Source organism: Mchenga conophoros, linkage group LG23 (genome assembly GCF_057382185.1).
Source record: "Mchenga conophoros isolate Kocher_MC1m ecotype Shallow Benthic linkage group LG23, M_conophoros_male_GT1.1, whole genome shotgun sequence".
In the NCBI taxonomy this organism is placed as follows: Eukaryota; Metazoa; Chordata; class Actinopteri; order Cichliformes; family Cichlidae; genus Mchenga; species Mchenga conophoros.
Window position 1 is genome coordinate 8,294,899 of NC_140547.1, and position 14,451 is coordinate 8,309,349.

Consider the following 14,451-nt stretch of genomic DNA (forward strand, 5'->3'; position numbering starts at 1 on the left):
ACTGACTGGTTGAGTTGGTTTTCACTGATTGATAGGTAAATGAATGCTGAATAAAGCCTAATCCTATTAAGAGAGCAATTAATGAAGCGTAAAACCCCAATGAAAGTCATGTAACAATATTCTTCCTGATACCACTGGATACAAGAATTCAATAAACAGAGAAGACTTCACTATACATAGTGTGGAAAATGTTACCGACTGTGGTTCAGATGCTACAGGGTCCAGTAAACAAAGCACTGGTAATTTAGTCCCCTCCACATCCCAAGATGACCTTGGGTAAGATGGTGGACCCCCTGAAAGCTCTGCAGCCATTACTGCTTTATGACAATGTGTGGGTGTAAAAGGTTGAATGAGAAACACACTCTAAAGCACTTTGGACTGTTAAGCTTTAAAAGTACTTTACCAGTGAAAGGCATTTAGCATAGCATTACAGGCAAAGCAGAAACTTCTTTGCCGTGCTAAAGTAGATCTTGAGATGATCAGTCGATTCAAGAGGCTCCCAAAACCTTCCTTTCAGGAGTTTACATTGGGGGCGGGGGGTTATTCATTGATTTCCAACTTTTCATGTTGCTCAGCAGATTAATAATAACAAGACTGACAAATGATGTGATGATTATTATCTTGATTAGCTTTAAGGCATGGAAAAATGCTCATGTTAACAGCTTGTGACATCATTGTATGACTGCAGAATTGTTTACATGAAGATGAAAACATAACACCGTTATAACCCTTACATAGTGTTCATATTTGATGCCTGCATATGGTCCAGGTTAATTTTGACCCAGGATGAGAATTTGCTCATAAATTTTCAACTGCAGATCTATTTGAACCATATGCATAACCTATGTGACAATAATAAATGGATGATTAATCCTTAATTAATGTTTCAGAGACCAGGGAGAGTGTGTTTTTCTTCATTTTTATTATTATTATTTTTTTTTTTTTTTATTTCATTTTTTGATACCCCGTCAGTCAGTTTTAGGAAGCAGACTCGTGGTCTGAATGCTTAGTTGTGAATTTCAATTAACTTCTGCCTCTAAGTTGTAATTTTCAGAACACCTTCACCACTTCACTACAGTCAGGTAACATTAGATATTTAGGTATAGATCTCTCAGACTGGGTACAGGTAAAATACATTTGTCTTCTTAAAACGGTAGAAGATGATCTCACATGCTGGAAAACTTTACCTATATTTTTGAAGGTGAAAACGGGATAAGAATTTTGGACCTTTTCGGACTTAGATACATGTACTACCATTACAACGATTAAAGCCTATCCTCGCCACTATCATAAAAAATTGTTGTAATACCATTTATAAATAAGAATATGAAATCAACAGTAATAAACATTAAATTTATATTAAAAACACCAAACAACTAGTCTGTGTATTTAAAGAAATGATAAGAAAACGTGTGCTTCTGTATGAAATCTGTTCCTTATGTGTACCATACATAATGACTTTATGCTGTTTTACTATTTCACTGTTGCCAAGGCCAAGAATTAAAGTCCTCTTTGAACTCTGTCAGCTCTCTCCTATATAAAATAGACACACAGTGAAGAGTATATGAAAGTCATGTCCTTAAGAAATATCCAAAAACACACATGTTCAGTTTCTGAAGAATTTCTGAAACCATAACTGTCTTTGACTTTGCCCAGACACACTTTCACATTACATACTAATTTGGTAAGGGTCTTGAAATGCCCTCTTAAGGTAACTAGTAGCGGAGGTAAACTAGCAGCACAACCTTGCCCTAAACCTAACTTTAAAAGCCCGTACATGTAACAATTAATGTCAAGTAGGCATAATGTGCAGCTATATACGTATCTTGTCTATACTTCTTAGCCAATTCAGAGACAGCTGCCAGGGGGAAAGAACAGTTGCATTGTAAGTTACAATCACAGCTTGAATGCCTAAAACTCCTTACAGCTTTTTGAGTGCAGCATAACCTTCAAGAGGTGCCAGGCTGACAGTGACTATGACAAACATTTCTTTGAGTACAAAGGTGTGCCATGTTTCTAATTTTTTCTCAGCTTCTTTTATTGTTTTTAGACACTCCCAAAGAAAAGTTTTCGCCTAATGCAATTCCTTCTTAAAAATGACATCACAGTCAAACAAACCTGATGTGTTGCAAAATCCCAGCTCTTCACTCGAAAAGGCAAACAAATGAACAATGAAGGTGGCATCAGTTAAGGGTGGACCGGGTGACACACTGCTAGTCGCTCTGGCACACCTGAGTTTGGAATCATACATAAAAGTAGATACATATTTTTTCAGGCCTGTCATATAAGCCTACTCAAAAAGAAAAAAATGATCAATGGAAGGAGTATAATATCTACTTAATTTTCCTAAAGATTGCTCAGACCTCCAGTTGGGTGTGAAATTTAGGTGCTTCTGGATTTGAAGTTCATCCAAGAATAATATAGACTCTATGTTTAAGTGCCCAGCTTTACATTAGAAAAAATATATTTGCAGCCAAGTAAAACAATTAAACAAGAGGACAAATACAACTGTTTTGGTCTCTATAGCTATTTTCTCTGTTTTTTATAATCCACCTGCTTTCATTTAGTTTAGACTTAAAGTTAGCCTTGGCCACCTTGACTGACAGGTGTGGCAGCACTGGCAGCTGAAGCCCAACCCTTTCTGCACCCTGTCACCTTTGCTAATTGGAGTCACAGAACTGAACGTTCTATACCTGTGGTGCATTTCAAAGCTTCTGTAATAGAGTTAACTGACAAATAACATGCACAACCCAAGTACAGCACATCTAAAAAGTCTTTGCTCCAGTTCCAGTGAGTCGGATATTTCTTTTGTATGGTCATTTCCACTATGCACCTGGCAGTTTATAATTAATAAATACTGCTCCTAAATATGGCCACATCTGGGTAAAAAAGAAAAACTAAACACCAAGGCTTTAAAATGAAGATTTCGGGAGTTTAGAGTAAGTACTTTTTTTTTGTCTTGAAAGACATTTAACGCTCTTTTTTGGGATGTTGGCTGACTTTTCCCCCCAATTCCTGTTAAAATGATCCCATACTGCTTTAATACTTGCCTGTGCCCTGGGTATGAGTCTACTGCTTTGGCAGTGTGTTTGAGATCACCGTTATTAATGAAGTCGTCGCCAAATAGATGCTTTTTTGCATGGTGGCTCAAAATCTGACTATACTTATCTGCATTCATAATTCAATTAACTGTGCTTTTCAGCCACTGGCTGAAATTCAGCCCCATAACAGAACCTCCACCATGATTTACAGACGGTAGACACACCCTTATACCTATTTCCTGGCGTCCTGTGTATATACTGACAAAAACTTGTGAGTCCAAATTTTTTATTCATCACTCCTTAAGACCTGCTACCAGCTATTCTCAATCCATTTCTTGTGTGATTGACTTCAGCACACAGTAGATGAATCAACTAAAGGCCAGATGCACCTCTCCTGTGTCAGGTCTTTGCTGGATTTTTGGATATTTCTTAAGGACATGACTTTCATATACTCTTCACTGTAGATGTTTTTTAAGCTTCCCACTTCTTCATTCTTTACAAAAAATCTTTAGGGATACCCTACACACCATCCTGATATATATGACACAAGCTTTCATTTAATAATGTTTTTGAAATCACCTTGGTGGAGCAAAAATGTTGTTGTATACCTGCCAAACTGCATTATCGAACTACTGTTCAAGACCAAGAAAGTCTGGCTGGTACTTTACATTGTAGTTGAGCTCCACCACATCCTCACCAGTATTACAGAAATGAGACAGTTAAGATCAAAATGTGAGTTAACCATTATGAACCTTTACTTTAAGGCATGCATTTTTCTTTCAGTGGAAAAAAGTCACAAGAGGCTTACTGGAAGGCAGTGACACAATGTGTGCTGTTTATTACTGGATCTGTGACTTACTGTGCAACAGTATAATGTCATAAATCAAATGCATTAACCGACCTTAAAAAAAATCTGTAGAGAGTGATGCAATACTCTGATCACCCAGTATAACGTTTTCTTTAAAGTCAGCCATTAAACTTTTGGAAGCAATAAGCCATCATCGCTGCCAATCCATAATTAGTTTACTTCATTATTAATGTTTCTGCATGCACTGGTCTGTTGCATTAAAGACATTTGTACACACACACAAACAAAGAAATGCAACATTGGTTATTACACACTCACTCATACACACACACACACACACAGAAATGTTGACTTTTTGCTGAAGATGCTAGAGAGGGTTCTGACATTTGCTCCGAAGTATGAGGCTTTCAGACCAACAGGGTTCACTGTGACTGACATTTTTCCAAAACAGGTGGAACAGACACAGTCACAAGATGACACCCACTCACCACCAAAAACCGCTCAGAACGTGAAGGACAACTGAACGACAGAACAAAGATGGCAGTGATTCCTGCCCTGCGTTGGATCAGAGCAGGAGGTCTGTGACTGAGGGCAGCAGTTCGGCTAACTCCGACTCGACATTGGCCGTTTGAGTGACGGGGTTTCCACGGAGGTCAAGGCGTTTCAGCTTGGGGCAGGATGCCAACGTCTGAAGATCTGCCAATGTAGAGATTTCTGCATGTTTGAGTTAATGAAAATCCCTTGCAGTGTGCTGTGGTAACATCAGTAACAATGAGTAACATGAGCTCTGATGCACATATTCCAAGCACCGGTGTAAAAAGTAAGATCTAAATGACAAATATGACACTGAGATATAAATTCATTTTTCTAAAAATAGCAACTGTGATTGCCAGAGGAAAAAAAGAAAAACAGTAACTATCCTCATCATAACCTGCAAATCACATTAATTCCTCCCAAGTGTAGCAGGGGAAGTGAAGCATGAAGAGGAGGGAGTCTGTGGTGATGATGTGTTGTTAAATGTTTCTTCGCTTCTTAATGATGCTGTTTGTTCGGTGAAATTGCGGTGCTGTTTTTATTTACCCGATCGATTCAGACGTAGGTAAAATAAATTATTCATGTATTGAGCTGAAGAGTCTTGTTAAAAGTGCAATTTTCTAAATGCTGTAAACACAATCTTAGTGCGTAGCGTGTCTTTTACATCAGCTGTTCGCACTCTTTACAGGATTGTTTTGAAGCACTGAGCCACTCAGAACTGATTAACGCATTTCTTGAGTCACTAGTTCCCTGTGAAAAGACAAACAGACAATATAAACTGATCCCTATGACACTAATTCTGAAGGATGACTGGAGATCCAGAACACACTACTAACTTAAGGATACTGTTGTTTTTCAAGAGGACTTCCTCCAGTTTGGGAAGGTGATAAACTCCCTCCAGGTTTTCTATGGCGTTGTTATCAGCCTCCAAGACCTGCAAATATGAAGAAGTCATTGAATTGCAGGAGAAGAATTTCATCAATATCTGTCTTTCCTTTTCTAATCTATTGGTGCAGACACAAAAGAGGAAAAAAATCACTGTCCATGCAGGAGAGCAAATTGGATTTCAATTGCAGCTTCATCACCTCGAGACACTGCAACATGGCAAACTGAGGAGGCAGCCGCTGCAGGTGATTAGAGGACAGATTGATATGGGTAACCAACAACAGCTGGTCCAGGTGGCATAAAGTGGTCAGGTTCTGTTACAAAGAAAAAAAGAAATCAAATTTAAGCACCTCCCTAATCAGCAAAAAAGGTTTCAGGGAAATCTGATGTCTTGTTATTCTGACCCAACCTTGTCAGAAATGCTGAAGACGCGCACTTCAGCATACTCCATTTTCAGGATGGTGTTTTCAATCATAAACTTGCTGCACAGGTCACTGTAATATGCAGAGCGCATGGAATCCACTTCCTAGTGAATGAAGCCATTGAATTAGTGATTGCTGACTGCATTGTAGACAAATGCATTTATTGCCAGTCCCATATACTGTACTGTATGTGGTTTATACTCACTTTGAGTGTTCTAAAATGAGCAAGCATCTCCTGTTCGTATCCCAGAGGGTCTAGTGCCCTCATCAGGAGAATAATGGTCAGTAAGCACCCTGCCGAGGCAAAGCTAGCAGTCAGTGGTTGTATAAGACCTTTATCACCAGCAACATCAAACTTCAATACTCAACCTAATCTTGTAATGGGAACAAGCACACCATCTCACCAATACGTTCCTTAACTCCCATCATCAAAGCTGCCTTTCATGAAAATGTCAACTACACACCTGCAAAGTTTCGCAACCACATTGCACACAGTTATAATGCTAATGTATTATGTAATTATGTTTATAGGCCAGAGATTCTTAAAGATTCTCCATTTCAGAAGCTGAAAAAAATACTCACACCCCACAATTTTTTATCAATGACAACACAAATGGATAGAAATTGACTTTAGTGACGTAAAGGTCAACCAGATAGCATCAGCAAACATTTGCTTGTGTGTTTTTCCTGCAAATCATATTTATTTTAGTTAGTTTCACTCCATAGTTTTCCCCAGGGTCAGCCCAAGTAGTGTCTCTATGCCCTACCAGTGGGCTCCACTTCTTTTAGAGAACAATTACTCAAGAGATTAGTACTTAAAAACAACAACAAAGCCATATTCTTAATTATGCAGGAATCAGATTCACATTTAGCATTATTGTTCTGCTCTGATCTGTCATTCTGCACGCATACATGAAAAGCCTGAGGCAGGGGATCGCTTCTGCAAGCACAAGGACATAAAGGCTGCATAAGTAGGGCACAGCGTGAAAAACAGGGGTGAATGCAGGTCGCAAAGCAGCTTGAAGAACAAGCAGCAAGGGTAGGCAGGCTAAAACACCTAAAATAGCACACTTTATGTGATATTTCTCAGCTGGTCTCAGCTGATATGGGCTCCTGTTTTAGATCACCTGTTATCAGCTGATTGTGGGCTGAGCTCAACTTTGTGGCCTGTCTGAATCGAGGCTTTGCTGAGTTTTACAAAATTCATACACATGCACACATTGTAAAAAAAGAGCCACAGATCTGTTTCTGTGCGAAGCTGGTGATTTCCTGTAAACCCTGTAACATACAAGAAAAAGCACTTACATTTATTGAGTGGCTCCAATTCTTGTAGCTGCTTGACCGACTGTAGCTCCGACTGTAGCACAGAAGTCTTTTCTACTGAAAGTTCGCTCCTGCAAAAAAAGACCATATCTAGTTCCTAATCCCTAAAGAAGGCCAACTACAAAATGTTTCAGTTGTTCCAAAAACAAAAGTACCTGAAAAGTTCCTGATCTGTAGCAGAGTCCCTACACCAACTCTCAGTTCGACCTACGAAAGTTAAATGTTCACAGTGTCATGAAGGTCATCATCCTGCCTTTCAAAGAACACAACATGGTAGATATGTATATGTGTCACCTGTGTAGAGAGCACAGTCCCTATGAGTGTGTTTTTCAGTCCAGTGCACAGTCAGGTTGCGTTCATTGGTGATGTCGCTAATCGTTCCAGGAGGCAGATTGCATATCTAAGCCTTTGCTAAGGAGAGAAAACCTCCAAACATGAATTATGTATTCCAAAAGTGAAACGGAAGTATTTGATTTGAACATAAATTAGTCACTTTAAAGCAAACCCGCGCAGGCCCACAGTGTGAGTGTGCATACTAAGTCCATGGCTGATTTCCAGGGCCAATACGGCAACCTGGTAGAGCTAGGCATTATGACTAAAATATTAAATCTCCAAACTTTATTGAGGCTTTAATAAGTTCATTTAGATTTACAAAGAGCACTGAGCACTTTGTTTCAGACAAAACATTTTAGAATATACCAAAGAGAGAAGCAGCCTAAGGTAAAGAAGACTCCTGTTTCTGAGCGAATGACTGCATCTGGTTTAAAAAATAAAATATTCACGTGGAACTGTGAATGAATATGGATGTGAATGACAGATATCGAGGACATTTTACTAATTACTGAGCTTGCATATCAATGAGGGTCATTTCCATGACTACTGTGCAAATGCCATCACCCTATGAAGACAGTGTTAAGTGTGCCCACTTACACATTGCTTACGACCAATGTGTTACATACTGCACACTTAGAAGAAAATCCTGATTATTACTCCAAAGTTTTTCTCCTTATATGCCACTCCCATTGCTTTTAACTGCTTACCGGGAAACATGTATCAATTTGTATGGTACTGGTATTTGCTTTTTCCCTACTCTTCACCCAAATGTAAAGGTAACTCTACAGTCACACAAGGAAAACCAGTAGTTTGAGACTGAGACAAGACAGAGGTGGTCTGTGACTGCTTGTTGTCAGCTGCCATCTTCAAAAAATATATATAAGTGATAAAGTGGTAATAAGATGGAATGAGTCTGCTAACAGTTTGTGATTGAATTGGTTCACATTGGCATTTACAATGTGACCTGTTGTGGTACTAAAACTATAAATAAGGTTGCCTCACATCAAGCAAACCTGTGCAAGGTTAAAGCTGCTTGACATTTAACCTCTAGGCAACCAGTTGGTATTGAATAAATCCCAGGCAACCACCAATTTTTCCCAGTCGCCAGGAGGTTGCCATCCTAGTTTTACTCTAGTGCCAATGAACCATAAAGCAATGAAGTTGTTCTACATACTAATACAGTTGGAGTTTTAACCATTTTTCCATCTTGTTAGCTTGGCCTCTGAGGTCAGAAACAAAGCTAATCTTAGAGATACTCTTTCCAAAAGTATTAACTTCAGCTATCAACTTTAATAGTCAGTCTAAACATGATGTCATGTATTACTAAACTCTGACAAGCACTCTGACAAGGAACTCCCTTCACTAATGTGCTAAAGCCAACATAACATTCCACTGCAGTGCACTGATCAAAGTTTCATGATGAAACCTTTTCTCTTGATGCACATACCACAGAGTCTTAGCAGCATGAGGTACGTGCAGAATGATAAGAGCAGAATGCTAAACCAGTATGCTGTTCAATCAGCAGCACACCAGGAAAAGTATTCTTATTCTCTGCAGGGGTAACCTGTCAGTTTTAAGTCACAATGGAAAAGGATACCCAGACAGGGCTCTGTTTAAAGCGCGGATGGACACTCCTCCACTCCACTCTCTGGGGCTGACCGTCAAGGACGAGGAACAAGCCGACTGACTGCGCCTGACAGGACAAAAGCAGGGAGAACGTTCACCAAGAATAGACAGGGTACCATATGAAGGCAACTTTGTTTAAAAAAAACAACAAAAAACTGGTCAGACACATCTTACCAGTCTTCACTTTTCCAAAACTGTCACAGTCTCCATGACAGCAGAGGAAAACTCTTTTCTTGCTCACACACAAACTCCACTTTGCACATGATTATATGCACATCATGAATACCTAAATCTACACTCTCCAGTCACTTCATCAGGTACACCTGCTTAGTTGCTTTTTTAGCTAACATCTAATCAGCCAATCACAAGGTAGCAATTCACTGCATGTAGACATGGTCAAGACCACAAGTTAAAATTGAAACGTGTTTTTAAGTGACACCTATTTGAGTACCAAAGTTGTTGGTGCAAGACGGCCTGGTGTAAGTCTTTCAAAAAGAAATGGTCCACTGGGATTTTCCTGCACAGCCATCTCTAGAGTTCGTAGTGAATGGTCTCAAAAATAGAAAATTCAGACAGCTTCAAGTTGATACAAAGGCAACGTTAATTTGCAAAGACTCACCAAAGTTAGACAAGTGGCAAATAAAAAACATGCCTGGTCTAATGAGTCTTGATATATGCTACAATATTCATATGATAGGTTCAAATTTGGCATAAACAACATGAAATCACAAATCCATTCTGCCTTGTACCAACAGTGCAGGTTGGTAATGGTGATGTAATGGTTTGGGGGGCATTTCCTTGGCACACCTTGGATCCCTTAGTGGAAAGGAACATTGTTAAACACCTGAGTTCGTCCCATCATGTCCACAGTGTACCCATCTTGTGATGGTTGCTTGCACCAACATAACGCACCGTATCATGAAGTTGAAATCATCTCAAACTGTTTTCCTGAAGATGACAGGAGGCTCGCTGTACTGAAATGGCCTCCACAGTCACATCTCAGACCAAAACAACTTTTGAGACGTGAGGAAACGGGAGATTCATATCACTGACGAGTGGCCAGAAAATCTGCAGCAACTCTATAGACTTCTTTAGACCTAAATCTTTGAGAAGGTGCTTCCAGCACCTTTTTGAATGTTTCATAAAGGCTTAAGGGAATTCTGGAGGAAAAAGTACTAACAAGGTGTAGCTAAAGAAGTAGATGGTGAGTGCATATTCATACCCTTACATATCACAAATCTACAACATCTAACTAACTAAAAAAAATTAAAAAAAAAAAAAGAGTATATAATTTTCTAAAAGGACAAATTAAAGTACTTATGTGAAAAAAATGTATCTGCAAGTCTACTTTAGAATATTGTCACATTTAATTTCTTATATTTATTTAGGTCACCAGGGTATTTATTTAGGTCACCTTATTAAAAAAATAAAATAAAGAACAGCTCATCCTGAATTCCATTACAGCATTTTCTAAGTGAAGAAAAAGTGGAGATACTGACATTCACAGGCCTGGAGAAGGCCACAGCCACTCTCTCCTCATCCCGATTCACATACACACAGCTTATCATCTCTTCACGCTCCGCTGTTAAAAAGACAAAGAACTTGTGATTTACAAAGTACAGCAAAGCTGAAATGTATTCTCGTTCATACTTACAGACACTACGACCAATAGACATACCTCTGCCTAACAGCCAGCGATAGTAAAACCACGCGCTCTGGTCATTAGGGTCAGTGAAGAAAGCGTTCTGTACAAGCTCATATTCTGAAAGTAGTTAATACAATTTCACTGTAATAGAATATACAATCTGACTTCATTTGCAAAATAACACCTTTTACTTAAGGATAATAAAGACTTACACTGCCCCCTATCAGTTGCTATTGGGAACTGCAGTTTACCTTTTAGTAGTTGCTCTTCACAGACCCGATGGGAATGGGTTTGAGGAGAAGGTGGGGGGGAGGACTGCGGAGGCTCACGGCATGGTGAAGGGGGCTCTGGAGACTCTGGGTGAAGCAGAGGCAGAAGGGTGCTACGGTAGTGCCAGCTGGAGTAGTTGGAAAAGTTGGAGCCAATAAGACGATCAGTAAATGCCAATTCCTGATCTACAGGCACGCCAGACATCTTTACAACCATTCGGCGGTAATCCCAGCAATGGACTGGGCAAGACAGAAACACAGAACATGCCAGAAACATGAGTAAAAATAATGTAGTGAAGGACAAGGTTTAGATCGATTACTTTTAAAAAAATGCATTATTACATATCTTTAACATTCAGCTCCTTTTTATTTTTTTCTCCCACTCACAGTTGCGGTCATCCAGGCTCAAGCAGCGATCACACAGAGTCAGCTCCCTGGCCCAGTCCGGTCGAGGCAAACGGGCGGAGACCCAACCTCGGTGGTGCCAGCTGCCATAAGATTTTGGGTTCACTTTCAGGCAAGACTCAGTAAACGACAGCTCAGCCTCGTAAATCTTCTGCACTTCATCTTTGTCTCTGCAGAGGATATTGGGAAACAAAATCGTCATTCTCCTGTGACACCGCAAATGACTTACCATTCAGTAAAAAGGGATTCAACTATGAATCTGTGAGTACTAACTTCACAGTCTCCAGGTGCATTAGGATTTCTCTTCTGTAGTTCCACAGGGTTGCAAAGTCAGGATTGGATGATAGGAGCTGCTGGGTGAGCTGAAGAGCCTCATCATCCCAGATACCCTCATTTCTCTGTCAAACAGGAGAAAGTGAGGAGGGTGAGGAAAATACATGGAGTGAAAAGCAGGCGGAGAAAAACACAACACATTTTTATCTGTTAAAGACACACACCTGAGCCACAAAAACATTTTACATATGAATATCACATTAAGTTTAAATCCTGTCCATTAGTTAACTATTTACAACTGTTAAAAGATGACTACATTAGAAGACAGATGAAAATTTAGAAAGGGATAAAAGGGGGCTGATATCCAAATGTGGACAAAATTGAATTGGTTTTTTCCTTGTTCTGACCAACCACCTATGGAACTCAAATTTCTGTCAATGTATAGAAGTAACTTCACATTTAGTTCATAAGATATAAATAAAGAGAAGCAGAATTTTAACAAAATCTTTTGATTTTTTCCCCCAATTTTTGTACATGATTTAAAAAAAATTGCTGTTCTTTACAGAAAATTCTCCTTTTTAAAAGACCCACTGTAAAAGAAAAAAAAAGGTGAAAAACCTTTCTGTCATTTAATTGTTTAGTTATTACTTAATGTTGGTGTAATCAAGTGGAGTACATTGGAGTCTTTGCTGGACTGATTCTGGCCCCCAGGTCTTATGTTTGACACCCCTACACTAACCCAAAGACATGCTGCAGTATTGCTACTAAAACATAAGGGAAATTTAATATTCCACCTTAGAAAAACAGGCATCACGTGCTGCTACGTATATCTTGAGCTTCTTCTCCCTCTCCTTTCTTTTCTCCTCCTCCTGCTGGGCTGTAGTTTTAATTTTCACTCTGCCATGCTGTCAAAAGCAAAAAGAGAAGGATATACCAGCAGAGTACAGTTTATTCTGCTGGCTAAATGTGTAAATAATTGACCTACTGTAATTCCACATGCACTGGAAATGCCTAGATTTGAACAAGTATAGTAAATGGCTCATCTCTTACCATCGTTGCTGTTAGTGAAGGAGGCTTCTTTAAGAATCTGTTTATGAGGGGTGACAGTCATGTTTAGGCCAGAGTAATGTTCACATGACATACAGAAGCAAAGTGCTGACAGACTGACACAGAAGCTTTAACAAGTTAACGTAAAGAGCTCTCAGTATTCAGGTATACAGTGCTCAGTAATGCCAAAACACTGAATACAAGTATCACTGAATGTAAACTTAGCATGCTAATTAGCTCCGTTGTGGGCTGGGCTCATTCAGTTCAATGAAACGAGCACAGATTAAGCACAACCGGCGGTATACAACACTTCTTCATTAACGCTGTACACTGAACGCAGCACAACCTATCCCATTAAATACATACCTGGTGTTTCACTGACGCTGAATGTGTGTTTTAGAATGCAGTTTGATTTGTCATGTCACCATCAGGAGTGCTAACGACTACAATTTTTTCACTTCCGTCTCATGACATCTACGTCACTGAGAGGCTCTCGCACAGCCGCCGCGCTTTCGTTGTCCTCTAGTGGCGAAAACGGCTCACAGCTGCGGAGTTACAGGGGCCACATAAGGTGGTGACACTTAAGAAGGTGACACTAGTCTCTAAGCGACTGGATGAGGCGTAAAGTCAAATAAGACAGAGGATCGGTGTAGTTCAGTTCAATTCAGGTTTATTCACAGCAAAAGTCGACTCAAGGCGCTTTACTGTGAGGTAAAAACCTACAGTTTGGGAGAAAACCCCAACAATCGAGCGACTCCCGTGAGCAAGCACTTTGCGACGGTGGGAAGGGAAACCCCCTTTGTAACTGGGAGAAACCACCGGCAGAACCATCCCCTTCAACTGGTTGGTGGTGAAGGGAAAGAGAAAGGAGAAAGGGAAGAAGCGATCTTAAAGAGACTGGACAAAACACACTATGAGAGAGAGAATTTTAATGACACTCAGCAGTGGCTCTACCATCCAAATGTCACAGCAGAAATTGAGATTCATCAGACTAGGCAATATTTTTTCAATCTTTCCTTGTTCAGTGTTGGTGAAGCAATGTGAATCAGTTTAACTGTTCTTAGTGGTCTGCTTTAGCATAGTTCAAGGTTTTACATTTTGTACTTACAGAGATGCTTTTCTTCATAAATTGGTTGTAATGGGTGGTTATTTATTCATTACTGCTCCCCTCTTATTAGTTTAAAGGTTTCTCTCTTTTTTGAAGATTCTCTGTAACCATAGAAATGGTTGTGAAGGAAGATTCAGTAGATCAGCAGTTTCTGAAATACTTAGACCAGCCTGCCTGTCACCAACAACTATACAACATTCAAAGTCACTACAGTCAGTTTTTTCTCCATTCTGATGCTTGGTTTGAACTTCAGCAGGTCATCAGGTCTACATGTCTAAATACACTTGAGTTGCTGCTGTGATTGGCTGATATTTGCATTAACGAGCAGTTGAAGAGGTTAATGTAATAAAGTGGCCAGTGAGCGAGGACTGTCTTCCTCACTATTTAAAAGTAACTCAAAAAGACCTCTTAAAAATGTCTCAATATCATATCAAACTCACTCTCAATAGTGGGCGAGCACATGGTGTGGCAGCATCAGAGTGTCTGAGTGGGTGAATGCAAAACATACTAAAAAGCACTTTGTAGAATGTAGCTAAGGTTGAAAGGTTCGTCATGAGTGCAGAGCATTTTATTTGAGGACTAGAAAATTTACATTTTTTAAACTTACCAGAAAATGTCTCTTGATACTGGCTTGCAGAGAGGCTCTTCAGATAGAAAGGTCAATGCAATACCGCTTGCATTATTTATAAGAAACCAACCCTGAATATGACCTTTTTAAAATGTAATGCCAGA

General features: G+C 39.6%; 1 protein-coding gene across 1 annotated transcript; it reads right to left on the bottom strand.

The window, feature by feature from the left end:
• Nucleotides 1-3,849: 3,849 nt before the first annotated feature.
• Nucleotides 3,850-13,112, bottom strand: rabggta (Rab geranylgeranyltransferase subunit alpha). The gene is made up of 17 exons (XM_085265394.1): nucleotides 12,978-13,112; nucleotides 12,615-12,651; nucleotides 12,359-12,469; nucleotides 11,565-11,689; nucleotides 11,274-11,461; nucleotides 10,869-11,126; nucleotides 10,651-10,734; nucleotides 10,472-10,554; nucleotides 8,944-9,039; nucleotides 7,308-7,413; nucleotides 7,169-7,220; nucleotides 6,996-7,084; nucleotides 5,896-5,984; nucleotides 5,678-5,794; nucleotides 5,469-5,582; nucleotides 5,230-5,317; nucleotides 3,850-4,563 (listed from the first exon to the last, which is right to left on the bottom strand). The coding sequence occupies exons 2-17, from the start codon at nucleotides 12,615-12,617 to the stop codon at nucleotides 4,415-4,417; spliced, it is 1,752 nt and encodes a 583-aa protein (XP_085121520.1). The 5' UTR covers nucleotides 12,618-12,651; nucleotides 12,978-13,112; the 3' UTR covers nucleotides 3,850-4,414.
• Nucleotides 13,113-14,451: the final 1,339 nt, after the last annotated feature.